Genomic DNA, 14,012 nt, shown 5'->3' on the forward strand with positions numbered 1-14,012 from the left:
AAAAAAAAAAAAAAAAAAAAAAGAATTCCGTAAACTCAAGGCCTAATTTAGCCCCAGACCAACAGGGCACAATGAAAATTAACATCCTTCCAGCACTGTCTCATCAAAGATCGAGGGCAGATTTAGAACCTTTGGGTACTGCTTAAGTGACCAAGAAATGGGAGTTTGAATCAGCACGAAGCAATGTTTACTCATTCAGCTCTCTGCAGAGCCGTGGCCTGTGATGGTTTGCCCTGTCCCTTCCCCAAGATAACATGAAAATGTGTAAGAGGTGATGGGACGCCTGGGTGGCTCAGTCGGTTAAGCACCTGCCTTCGGCTCATATCATGATCCCGGGATCGAGTCCCTGCTCAGCGGGGAGCCTGCTTCTCCCTCTCCCTCTGTCTGCTGCTCCCCCTACTTGTGCACTAGCTCGCGTGTTCTGACAGATCCATAAAATCTTTAAAAAAAAAAAAATGTGTAAGAGGTGAACCAGTGCTATTGGAGGGAACTGCATTTAAGACATGGGTAAAGAATGAGGGTGTTTTTTTTTTTTAAAAAACCATTTGATTAGTGTCTTGCTGAAAATATGGGAATCCTACGCAAGATTCCAGAAATGAAAAGCGCTTCTTCCCCAAGATATCCTGGGATCCATTTCAACCTGATGATTCTATCACCTGGCTCCAACAGGAGCCTGAAAAACAGCTTTATGTCTCATGTGTATAGATCGAAAGCCTAAGATTTACTCAACGCACACAAAAACTTTTAATTTCAAAGTTATACAACCAATTTATATGTATGGCAAATGTTTTTTAGAGAAACCTTATGCTCGTTTTTTCTGGCCGTTAGATGTCAATACATGACAAAAGCCTCCCGTAAATCAAGGAGGAATACATGTATTGTTTTTATGTATATCTATAAACACCAAACTAAGAATGTTGATTAGAATTACCAGAGGTTATAATTTCACTTGGCAAAATATCAAATTATAAATGATATAAAACAAGTTCCCGACATTTGACTTGAAAAGAACTTAAAAATAAAAATCGGAGTTTTGAAATAGGCAATGGCATTAGTTTAGACATCACTGTGTGGGTACCATTGTTCCCCCAAAAAAGTTAGAAAAGCCAAAACATCTCTAAACCCATACAGCTCAGGAATATCCAGTGTTTCCTAAGTTATCTCCTGAAAAGGACCTGACAATTGCCTCACACACCCTCAAAACACTTCTAAAACAGCCCTTCAACACTTTACTCCACCTTACGTGCTTCTTTCCTCTCAGACATGAGCCCTCCACAGAGAACGCAGAGGTCTCACATCTGCCTTCCAACCTGGCGCCCAGCTCCATTCCTGGCCCAGAGGACGGAAGCCCAAGGAAAGCCTACGTGGGGCCAGAAGTCAAAATGTTAAGTCCCTACTGTGAAAATCAGTGCTAAGGACAAGTACACAAAGCCCCAGAATGGTCTGACCAACATTTTTAAAACTCAGGAAACTAGTTTCTTCATGCTGTTGACAAAAATATAGGTATGTTTAAAGAAAAACAATCTTTAAACCGCATGTGAATTTTTTGCTTAAATGGAACTATCTAGTCTCCTCCTCCCCCCTACACACACACACACACATACATCAAATATGTGACAGGTGCTATAGACAACAGACTGCTTTTTCACTGTACATGAATAAAAGGGGTTTGTTTATTTTAACATATCAGGAATCAATAGGTTAGGGCTAGAAGAGACCTCAGACTTCTACTAGTCTAACCCTTTCACCTCTGGGTGTCAAAGACTATTTGACCAAATTCACATTGGCTGATCAGAGGCAGAATCTCCAACCCCCCCTTTACATAGGCGGGGGCTCCACTTCCCAGAGCAGCTTCCTCCAGAAGCGACCAGGAGTTATTTTTATGTTGATACTGTTTACTAGCTCTCTCCAGCCCTGCCATTTCTTAAATGTGGCCCAACACATTTTAAAGTTCATAAACAAACCTTTCTCTTTTTCATAAGTGTAAAATATAAGCAGATGTTTAACTTCAAATAACTAATTATACCACAATATTAAAGTAACTCGTTCTTTCACCTTATTAAAAGGAATGTTGGTATGCAATACAAAATACTGTATTTTTTCCCCATATGCAGTTTTCCTATATTGTAACCAATTAACACTCTAAAGTGTGCAACTTACAAGACAAAGAATAACTGACTAATATATTAACACCTGAAAGCAAATTTGCACAGCTAGGTCTGCAATATTATTGACTATTTGTGTTAATCAATGGCTAGTACATCTCTCAGCTTCCTCCACCCTTCACCGAAGCAAGCAAAAATCTCACTTACCAAAAACAGAGAACCATATTCAAAGGTCTCATTCATAATTTCCTTCTTTAGCTCTTGTTTTTCCATAGGTGTCCCATTTTCTTTTTCACCCTTCTTTTCGGGGCTAATCCTATCGATGGTGGAAGCATATGTTATTTCCAAACATCCTGTGCTTTCCATTTTAACAGGGAGTATGTCTTTGATCTTCTGAAAAAAGGTAGCCACGGACCCAGTCTCACATGCTGAATTAGAACTTGCTTTGTCAACATCTTCCTGATTCGATTTCATGGCAGATGTTGTTCTTGGAACCTTGTGTGAAGCATTTTTAGAATGAGTTGTAACATGCACAGCCTGGCTGGTAATGAGTTTATTAAATTGTTGCTTATGCATCTTGTTAATTAGGATTTCTGCTTTTGTATCTGCATTCAAGTCAGACCTTGGTGTTTTGCTCAAAGCTGTCAACTGTCTTGAGGAAGACCCTGATGAGGGTGATGAGGCACTGCTTAACTGAGGTCTGGGTGTGACCTTTGATAAAGCAGGGTCTTTGGACTGCAATACTGGTCTAGACATAACTTTTGCTTTGACATTCTTGAAGTTTGGTCTTGGGTAGCTTATAATTTCGGTTTTTCTAACTTTGCTGCCTACAGGGGTATTCATTTTAGTTGTCAGTTTTCCTAGATTAGGTTTAGACATGTTCATAGGTGCCCCCTTCAAGTTTGGTAAATTTCGAAGCTCTCGATGACTCTTCTCCACTTTACTACATTTCTTGGTCCCTTCAATAGGTGAAATAGAAAAGGTTGCATTTGGGGAATCTAGGACTGGCGTTGACATGCAAACTGGGTTATTTGTGCTAATGACCATATCATTTGCATCCCAACTCAGTTCAACTGATGAAGCCATCTTTTGTCCTGGTGGGCTACTCAGTATCAATTCAGTGGTACGATTTTGGGTTTCTAAATCCTTTTCATTAAAGGCATTTGGTGTGTCTTCAGCCACAGTGACTTCGTGTTCTGGGTTCAGCACTTGGGCTTCATTTTTATCAAAAGCTGGCCCCAGTAAAGGGCATTCATCATCTATAAGACAATAGGACACTGTTTCTCTTAGATTTTGGCCCATTTTCTCTTGCCCATATGAGCTCTGTGAATGTGTCTCACTATTCGGTTCATCTTTAGATAAACAAAAGAACTCTTGTAATACAGACCCATTGGGAACATCCATGCCCTCAGAAACTGGCGTATGAGCTTGTATCTCTTTTTGTCCAACCAGTTTTTGCTGTGACCCATCTGTGTAGTCACTGGTGACCTGTCCTGAAGAATATGGACACTGAATGCCAGTATCTGGAACAACAACATCAGTTTGCATCACATCAGAAAATGCTGTGTAAGTTGTGTCTTGAGCCTCTGCTTCTGTGGCTTGTGGGTTTTCAAAGCTGTCTTGATCATAATTTGTTTCTCTCACGTGTATGTTATCAGAATGTGAAGATGTATGAATGGAACAGGATAAAGATGGATTTCCACCCCTCGTGCCGGTTGGCTGCCGATTTCCACAGGTATGCAGAGACTGACTCTTTTCAATGGCATGATGGGTTATAAAGGTGCAGTTAACATGATCCACTGTCATGTCAAATGTTTGGTTTAGCTCCAAGGCGGTAGGATAGTCTGTAGAGTGCAAATCATCGTTGTTGGATTTCCACACAAAAGGCAGAGATGTCTCAGTACTCTGGTCCTGAAATGATTCTAGGGAATGACATTTGTTAGGCAGGTACTTGGACTCCTCTGTATTTAGAACATGTGCACAAGACTGAAGTGTGGAATCTTTATGGATATCGAACACCTCCTTACCAATCAACTCATTTGAAGACTTCTGCTGATCAAGTACTTCCACACACCGAGGGGTTGAAGCAAGATTTTCATCAATGTCCACAGCAGAGCTGGTTTCATAATCAACCACCATTTCATCTGGCTTGGCAGAATTCCAATTCACATTATTGGTTGAAGAGTTTTGTGTGTGTGGTGATTTTTGGTTGTATGCATATGTGTTTCCATTTTTATCACTGATAAATAAGGATTGCAGTTCATCTTCTGTCTTCTCATCTGAATTATCATCATTCATCCTGAATCTTAACTTTAAAACTCTGCCATTTTATTTCTTCTTTAAATCCTTTCAAATGAGAGGAAAGGAAAAACTGTCCAAGTTTTAGCACAGTTGAAAGTTTCTAAGATGCTTTGAAGTTGTAATGATTGGTTGTTCCCTGGAAGAAATAAAATGATCAATTCAAGTAAGTATTAAAATTAGTAAGTCACTGCTTGATTCATTTCAATCACTTTATTTTTGTATTTGGAACATACACCTCTGGATAGGAGTAAAGATATCCTTAGCTCAAGTAACACCTCCTTTCAAAGATGCTTTTTCATTTAAGGGAATGGGACAGAAGACAGAGACACTGCTAAAATTGCCCCTGTGACTGACTTCACATCTGAGATACCGCCTCCATATTCCCATTGATTCTTATTTGTCAGACGAGGGAAGGAAGCTCAATCTAACAACAGCCTTCCCTTCTTGTTGGTTAACCATTGGTGCTAATTTGCTGAGGACAGTCCCAATTTATGCCTGTTGTCCCAACATAATTAGTAATAAGGCCTTTTCATATTCAGAAGGGTCCCTTATTGTTTCCATGGAGAGTGATTACTAGACAGACCTGTCAAACACAACAAATGAGCTGAAGATCAATCAAGACGTAGGGAAAAGAGAAATGCCAATGCCGTTTTCATTCTCTTTCTCGAACGTATTTCAAAGTTGAAAAAAAAAAAAAAAGTTGATTCTTAATAGTTAAAGTGGTACTCTATTGGAAGTCCCTAAAAATGTTAAACTGCATGACACAGGATTTCTACTCTCAAGTACCTACTAAAGAGAAATGAAAACATATGCCCACACAAACACTTGTACAAAGGTACATGATTAATAGAAGCATTAGTCATAATAGCCAAGTAGAAGTCAATGTCAATTAACTGGCAAATAAGTAACAAAATGTACACCCATACAACAGAATTAACAATCAGCAAAAGAAAAAAGATGGAGTATTGAGACATCTACAACCTGGATACAGTGTTACAACTTAAAAATATTATACTAAGTGAAAAAAGCCAGTCATCGAAGACATCCTATTATGCATTATATTTACATGAAATGTCCAGAATAGGCAAATCTATAGAGACAAAGTAGATTAGTGATTCTCTAGAGCTGAGAAAGGGTATGAGGGAAGAGAATGAACAGTGATGGCTAATTAGGATGGTGTTTCTTTTGAGAGTCATGAAAATGTTCTAAAGATTATGGTAATGCTTGCACAATACTACAAATATACTACTGAATTGTACACTTAAAAAACATCACTGAAAACAACCCATTAAAGCTTTCAAATCCAATGATTTTTGCAAATAACTAAGAGTTGATTATGCTTTTGGTCAGACTGAAGTGCTTAAAAAGGGGCCGATGCTCAAGAGAGGACTGCAAATAAGTCACAGACATACGTTCACTTGAACTGAATTTCTAATCCTGGTATTAAATGTCAATCAGAGGTCACTGTTCTGTCCTAAAGAAATAAAACATGCATGAGGGGGGGAAATGGCATTCTGTAACCTGTAAATTTGTGAATTAAGAGATCTCATTTTTCCATTTTGTAATCCTCTCTCTGTAATGAAACTTCAGTAACCTAAATACACAGAAGAATAGGAACCATGGAAGAACTGAAAGGATCTGTATCTTCACTAACAGTGTTCTGTGTGTTTCTGGCCATGCATCCTGAAACCAGCCTTTACTGAGGGGAGGCAAAGGCTGCAATGTTCAGCTCAATAGCATGCATATGTGCATATACACATGTGTGCATATACACACTCAAAAGGAGACTGAATCCTAAAACAAGGCTGTATGATTTATATACTGATGGAAAATATCAGTTACTTATTGTTTTTCCACCACAGTTGTTTTTTTTAAGATTTTGAGAGAGAGAGAGAGAGAGGGAAAGAGGGAGAGAGAGCCTGACTGGGGCTCGATCCCAGGACCCTGGGATCACGACCTGAGCCAAAGGCAGACGCTTAACCAACTGAGCCACCCAGGCGCCCCTTCCACCATAGCTCTTAAGTGAATAAACAAATCACTGAAGTAATAGTTGTGTGGCTACCACCTTAATAAAAGTTTTTCTGAGATACAATTTTTTTTTATTCCTGGGGTATAAAATATGCTCAAGCTAAATACGGAAATCAGGAAGTATATTTATTCATTTTTTAGACTTACATGTGTGAAATACAATTTCAAAAAGCAGTAAATATGTTACATTTGTCTGTTTCCATGAAAGTCAATACTCATTTAAGAGATTCTGGTATAAAAAGATATGAGCACTGTAAACAGAAGCTTTTAATGGAAATCATAGAAGTCATTTGTCTACATAAACAGTCATTAGATTCAGTTAAGGAGTTTTACTACCTGAGCTCCTTCTTCCAAAGTACATAAAAAATTATTTAAAAATAAACAACAAAAAAAACTGATAAAAACGGAATAAATGGTTCATATGTCAAGGCATTTCAAGTTATTTTTACAATAAACTAATAGGGGGCGCCTGGGTGGCTCAGTCGTTGAGTGTCTGCCTTCGGCTCTGGTCATGATCCTGGGGTTCTGGGATTGAGCCCCACATTGGGCTCCCTGGTCGGCCGGGAGCCTGCTTCTCCCTCTCCCACTCCCCCTGCTTGTGTTCCCTCTCTCGCTGTGTCTCGCTCTGTCAAATAAATAAATAAAATCTTTAAAAAAAAAATAAGTAAAATAAAATAAATGAACAGAATACAAATGTTTAATGGGATACGGACATTCTACATTTAGTTTTTTTACAGTTTTTCTCCTTCATAAATAACACTCAACATTTTTGCAATCTTTGACTACCTGTGATTATTTCCTTTGGAAAAACTTCCTAGAAATACAAGCATTACCAAGCCAAAGAAATTATTTTTTTAAGGCTCTTGATCTAGTTTGCCAAATTGTTAGATGAAAGGGGAGGGGGGAGGATTCTTTATAATATATATACACATTAATATATGCACATAATAAATATATGACCTGAGTTTTTTACTTTTAAAGTTCATGTATTTTATTCAGCATTTTCCCCAAGTATTTTTCCAGGTCATTATAGTATAAAAACATTTCTAATAGTTGTGAAATTCCACTAAAGTTTTTTTTTTTTTTTTTAAAGATTTTATTTATTTATTTGAGAGAGCGAGAATGAGAGAGAGAGAGAGAGTACATGAGAGGGGGGAGGGTCAGAGGGAGAAGCAGGCTCCTCGCTGAGCAGGGAGCCCTATGCGGGACTCGATCCCAGAACTCCGGGATCATGACCTGAGCCGAAGGCAGTCGCTTAACCAACTGAGCCACTCAGGCGCCCAAATTCAACTAAAGTTTAAGTGTTTTAGATTTACAAGCCAGTAGTTTACGAAGAGTAATGAAAATGTAAAGAACCCATCAACCACTCCAACGTTCACATGACTGCTTAGTATACTTGGGCTTACGATTTTTTTGTTTAATTCACAAAGAACAACCAAACCAGGTGAGCAAAGCTATTAAAAAATATATATATACCACCAAAAAAATGCAATGAGAAGAAGTACTCCAGCAAAGTTTTGATAGGAAATAAATTTACAGAAGTGTTTTCTACCTTAGTAGCTAAGAGTAAAGAATTTGTGGTACAAAGATTTGGATACTAAAAAACTCTTAAGATTATCAGTTCCAGAAATAGTTGGAAGATCAACATTCACCAAAGAAAACAACAGCTTCAAGTCATCACTATGAAGATAAAGCCGTGGTCAGGAAAGGGTTGACCAGGATTCCCTCAGGAACTTTGTCAAAAAAGTTGAAAGTCAGCCATTTTGTCTGATGGCCAATTTCATTCCTCTCCCACTTAAAGAATAGTACCTAAGTTTCTACTACATACTGGACTCATATTCTTTGATAATCTCACCCTAGCCATGAAGTAACGTCTTTGTATTTCTATAATTGCAATATCATTTGTGACACCTTCAAAATTACTATTTGGGCAATGTTTTTTATTAAAGCAAAATCAAAAGTTTGAAAAAAGAAAAAAGGCAAAAAAGTTGGAATAAATCATTCTCACCTAAAGAGTTAATTTCTCAAGTTATCTTTTAGCAGCATTATCTACCAGAACAAAGTAGAATGATCAAGTTTCCTTTTTAAGAATGCCATTTGGGAAGATGAAGAGATCTTCTTCAGGGAACATTTTGGAGGAGAGAGAACAAATTCCCTACTTACTAAGATTTGAGAATATGATAGATTAGCTCCTCTTGAATAGAAAGCTTACCAAAATATACATTTTTACAATGATTTGCAAGGTTAAAAATTAATCTGTACCAAAAGAAATGGTCATTGAAAAGAACTACTAGTGTAAGATTTGAGCTATTTCAACACTTTTGGAAAAAATAAGATTACTTTCTAAATTTTAGCTTAAGAAGAATGATTGTTTATTCTCCAAAGGTAGAAATTCCATCAGTTATTACACTGAACAGACATATCTAAAAAGATAAATCATTATATAAATTAAGTCCTTATGACAGAATCGAATTCACTGTCATTATATTAATACTGGAAAATATTTTAAAATTCTAATTCAAACATCCTCATTTTACAAGTGAGAAAACCAACTGTAAGACAAACTACATGACTTGGCCAAACTGGTTGCTAGAACATTACTACTAGGTTATAAAATAGTTGTGTGCCTTATTCACCGACTGAACTATAAACTCAGTAGAGGCATCAGTAGGTATCTTTTACATCTTCCTGTTACCTATAACGCTAACTCAGCAATTTGAACTTAGTACAGATAAACTTTCTACCTCATATGGTAGTTATGAAATAAAGGTTTCCAGAAGTCACATGTGAAAACTAGTTTCAGTACTTTATAGCCATAAGAAAACTTTAATTTTACTCCTTATTTGTGTCTACATATGGCAAACCAGTCGTAAGATTTGAATACAAACACAGCTATAATTTACAGCTTTCAAATCACAGAACCATATCAATTCTTAGCTTTCAAATCATGGAATCATACCAGTTCTTAAAGTTTTTATGAAATCACAAATCATAGCACTAAAACTCTCTAGGCTTCAAAACCCAGAGTATACCTGGTCTTGAACTTATTTTAAAACAGAAAAGATGACATATGTACAGTATCTGAGCTACCAATTTTATTTTATTCTGAAGTGAAAAATACAGACGAACAAAAAATCATCAGCATGTGTTATTGACATATTCATAAAACTCTCCCTTCTGTTCCAACTGTTCAAGGTGCTAAAAGTTTTACCCCTAAGCCTCATCATAGTACCATTTTCCAGTTTACGTTTGAATTCTTAAATTAGCTCCTGCAACCTACCTTTTGACAATTCAGCCTCCTCCAGCAGAGTTTAGTAAAGCACATCTTACCCCTCAGAACCAAGAACAAGCATACCAAGTAGTCAGTTTCCTAAGAGCATAAGGACTGCCAGCGAAGCCATTTAAACAGGAGGATAGCTAGCGTTGGTTTAATGGATTTCAAAACAAAGGCTATGGAAGTGTCACAACGGAGCTGGACGTTACATACAAATGGACCTTTTGTGAAGAAATGCAGATCCATTCACAGTAGGTCTGGGTTGGGGCTTGAGATTCTGCATGTCTCTCCATCTCCTTGGTGATGCTGAAGCTCTTAGTCCATGGACCACCCTTGGAGCCACAAAGATGTAGCAGAGAGCTTTGAGAAAAGAATGCCTGTCTAGTCAAGCTGATCAATACAATTCATGGACTGTCCAAGCCAGCAACTTCCACAACCAACTGTAAAACTTGTTATCCTAACTAGGGATAGACTTCCCTTACCTCTGAACCCTATTGTAGGCTTTGTCCTTTCCTCTCTGAGAGTGAATATTCCCATCTATAGAGAATTGGAAAGTTTTACAGTCATGGAGAATGTTGCTTCTAAATCCACATGTGGAGGGCGCCTGGGTGGCTCAGTCGTTAAGCGTCTGCCTTCGGCTCAGGTCATGATCCCAGGGTCCTGGGATTGAGTCCCACATCGGGCTCCCTGCTCAGCGGGAAGCCTGCTTCTCCCTCTCCCACTCCCCCTGCTTGTGTTCCCTCTCTAGCTGTCTCTCTGTTGAAAAATAAAATCTTTAAAATAAATAAATAAATAAAAGATTAAATCCACATGTGGAGGGAGTTCAGTTAGTGTAATGTTCCTGCCCTGTTCTGTCCTTTTACTCACTCCACCCAGGAGAAATAAAGTGATTAATGGGTTCTGTAAATCTGGGAAGAACTAGCTGGGCAAGGACTGGGGTAAGGTAAGTGGCACTTAATTTAAGACAATCAGTAACAGTGCCCCTTCGAGCCATACTGGAGCCTGAGGCAAAGGGAAAAGTCAGGAATACCAACCCTATCTTGTCAGTTGTTATATATATATATACATATAAAATACATTATATGTAATACATTATATGTAATACATTATCTATATTTTTTGTTCATTATAATATATATATATTTGTTCAATGGCTCATAACCAGAAAGAGGAAAAAAAAGGCATGAATACTCATAATGGTTAACGGCCAATGCGGAACATGTGCTGACCCCGCCGGAGCACAGTCCTGCAGGCCCAAGCCCTGGTGAGCGAGGCATTTACCCTTCAGGTGTGGGACCGCAGGGGACGTCGACAGAATCATCCAGAAAGGACTGCGGTGGCTGCAGCAACCCAAAGAAGCATATGGGGTTTGGGGAAGTAGCTTTTCACAAACCATTTCAGGAGAATGTATTTTAACAACCAGTTCAGCCACTCCTAATAGCACTCTTGAAAAGGAATTATTTTTTTTTAAGATCTTTTATTTATTTGAGACAGAGAGCGAGAGCAAGCAGACAAGCGCACAAGTTTGAGGGGGGGAGGAGAGGCAGAGGGAGAGGGAGAACAGACCCCCCAATGAGCAGGGAGCCCACACGGGGCTCGATCCCAGAACCCTGAGATCATGACCCGAGCCGAAGTCAGACACTTAACTGACTGAGCCACCCGGGCTCCCTGAAAAGTAGTTATTCTTTATTGGGCCCTCTCAAAACTGTAAATCTATTATATGAAGCAACAAACCATGAGAAATCAGCAAGGAGTAACATCTGCAGGAGCAAAACACTCGTAGAGTAACCTGAGCTTCTGCCGTGAGCAAGGTAGCTGGCACTTCGGTTCAATCACAGGTCACGTTTTTCCATGCTGGAGGTTTGCAGCCTCTATCCTGCAACCAGCTCACTTTTTCAGTGAGGATGATGGTTTTAAATAGCACAGACGGGGCAAGAAACTTTAAGCTTAAGACCATACATCCTTTTGATCTGAGTAGGAAACTCCAGCTCAGGGCAACTCTGTCCGTTGGGAAGTGGCCGTTTCCATGGAAGGAGGACTGTGCAAGTCCATAACTGGAAGAAAACAAGGCCTGGGCTGCACATCTAAAATAAAGCCACGTGGCCCTTGGCACAAGCAAAGGCTTTTAGCAGTCAGCCTTTTCACGCAGGCCACACGGATATACCTTGAACTAACCCTGGCAGGTGGGGGCAGACAGCAGAAGCTTCACGTGAGCCCAGCGAGACAGCAGAGAGCCGGGCGGCAGGCACCAGGGAGAGACACACCCGCACTCCGGGCAACAACGTCTTTACAGGTCCTCGAGGACACTGGTGGTCAACACAGTATTTCTGGCTTTAAAACAGCAAAGCAGATTTCTGTGTGCCCTACAGAAAACTACAATGTTCCCAGCTTTCAGTTGTTAGTGATAGATCTGATAGGCAATGCTAGGCTAGGAAGTCACCCAAATTCCACTCTGTATTTGAGGACAAGAAGGTACTGGTGGGGGGAGCCTGGGTGGAGACGTTAAGCGTCTGCCTTCGGCTCAGGTCATGATCCCAGGGTCCTGGGATCGAGCCCCGCATCGGGCTCCCTGCTCAGCGGGAAGCCTGCTTCTCCCTCTCCCACTCCCCCCTGCTTGTGTTCCCTCTCTCACTGTGTCTCTGTCAAATAAATAAAATCTTTAAAAAAAAAAAAAAAGGTACTAATGGATGGAGAAGCTGGAATCCACGTGGTCTTTCCAAGGACTCAAGAATCACAATACCGCACACGCGGGCGTGTGTGTACGCCCCTATACAACAAAGTGTCCCCAAGAAGCTCTTGATTGGATTGTTAAATATTAGAGATCAATCTTCCTCAGGAGTCGGGTTTCTTAGCTGTAAGTACATCCAGAGCAAGAGGCAGTAGAAGTAGCTCTTGGGGCAGAAACTGAAAAGGGCTGCGGGTCCAAGAGTGAAAGGGGTGGCACGAGGCAGGGGCCCACGTGGCGTGGCACCGGCTCGGCGGTCTTCAGGAACACAATCAACCCCGTTCAAAGAATGTACTTTTTCCCTGCTTACTATTTCAGGGTTAGGGGATTGGGTTGTTTTCAAAATGTGCCTTGGGGGCAAAGGGAAGGGGAGAAGACTATTCTGTGATCACCTGTGTCCTCTTCACACACGGGGGGCCTGAGAACTAGCACAACCTCAGAGACTGCAAAAGGCAGCCCTTCCTGTGAAGCAGCCCAGACTATAGCTTCCAGAACAACAAACCACCACCCAGGCTTCAAGAATACTTTAGCCTGACAGGACCTGGTAAAGATATGCTTATTGGAATTTATTGTTTTTTTTTACCTCGAAGTCTCCAGAAAGTCAGCTCAAGGAGGGCAGGCAGGATTTTTTTGTTGTTGTTGGGGGGGGGGGGGGGGGGGGGGGGGGGGGGGGGGGCGGGGAGGGACCAAGGAAGTGGGAGAAGCAGACTCCCCACTGAGCAGGGAGCCCGATGCGGGGCTCGATCCCAGGACCCTGAGATCACGACCTGAGCCGAAGGCAGACGCTTAACCAACTGAGCCACCCAGGCGCCCTATTTTGAACTTTTAACTCCTTTGGATTTTGACGTATTTGGACTTGAACTTGCAAAGTTAAACATCCTACAATTAAACTTCTACTGTCACATTCCCAGGGAAAAATTATGTTCAAACTTAGGCATCACTATGTTCCTGGCACCTGTGTCACTGGATCTCACAACACACCTCTAAAAAGCTATGCAAGAAAACATGGCTGTAGATCATTCGAGACTGAAAAGAGGAAAGCAAACTTAAGCCCTGGGCACAGAGTGGCCTTGGAACTGATGTCATTAACCGCCAGAGCCTTCAGTCATTATCTCCACTGCCAGTGAGAAGTGCGAGAAGAGCACCCAAAGGGACCGTGGTTTCACTGGGAAGCAACCTCTTGAACAGGAGGCGCTGGTTAACCATGAGCCAACCTGCAAGCAGGATATGTGAAGAGAACAAGAAGTAGGGATGTTTCAGGTGAAGGCTTCTTCCCCCACACCTGATGCTTCTTTTAGTGGGGGAGTTCAGTATATCCTTCTTTGCTTCAATCTGACCTTTTTATCCTGCCCAAAGAAGTGCAGTAATGTATCTGAATAGAAAATTTGGGAAGAATAAACAGACCAAGCTTGGCTGAGCGCCACCCCCCCAACTGTCTTGTTGGGGAGAAGTCAGCCCATGGGGACCATGGGAGCACAGAAGCACTCTGCACCTCCAAGAGCAGCCCTGTGGTAACTGGGAGGACCAAATTCTGGGGTGTGCTGTTAAGGAGCTCCTTGATCTCTCACGCCAAGCTATC

At 40.6% G+C, this 14,012-nt stretch overlaps 1 protein-coding gene across 5 annotated transcripts in view; it reads right to left on the reverse strand.

Moving 5' to 3' along the window:
• Positions 1-14,012, reverse strand: part of MTUS1 (microtubule associated scaffold protein 1) — a 165,205-nt gene that overhangs the window by 111,715 nt on the left and 39,478 nt on the right. For all 5 annotated transcript variants that reach the window (XM_032413534.1, XM_032413535.1, XM_032413536.1 and 2 more), the window contains exon 2: positions 2,313-4,542. In XM_032413534.1, coding sequence (XP_032269425.1) covers positions 2,313-4,403 — 2,091 coding nt within the window. In that variant the 5' untranslated portion in view covers positions 4,404-4,542. The remainder of the gene's footprint in view (positions 1-2,312; positions 4,543-14,012) is intronic.

This window comes from Phoca vitulina, unplaced genomic scaffold (assembly GCF_004348235.1).
Source record: "Phoca vitulina isolate PV1807 unplaced genomic scaffold, GSC_HSeal_1.0 scaffold15, whole genome shotgun sequence".
NCBI classification, from domain to species: domain Eukaryota; kingdom Metazoa; phylum Chordata; class Mammalia; order Carnivora; family Phocidae; genus Phoca; species Phoca vitulina.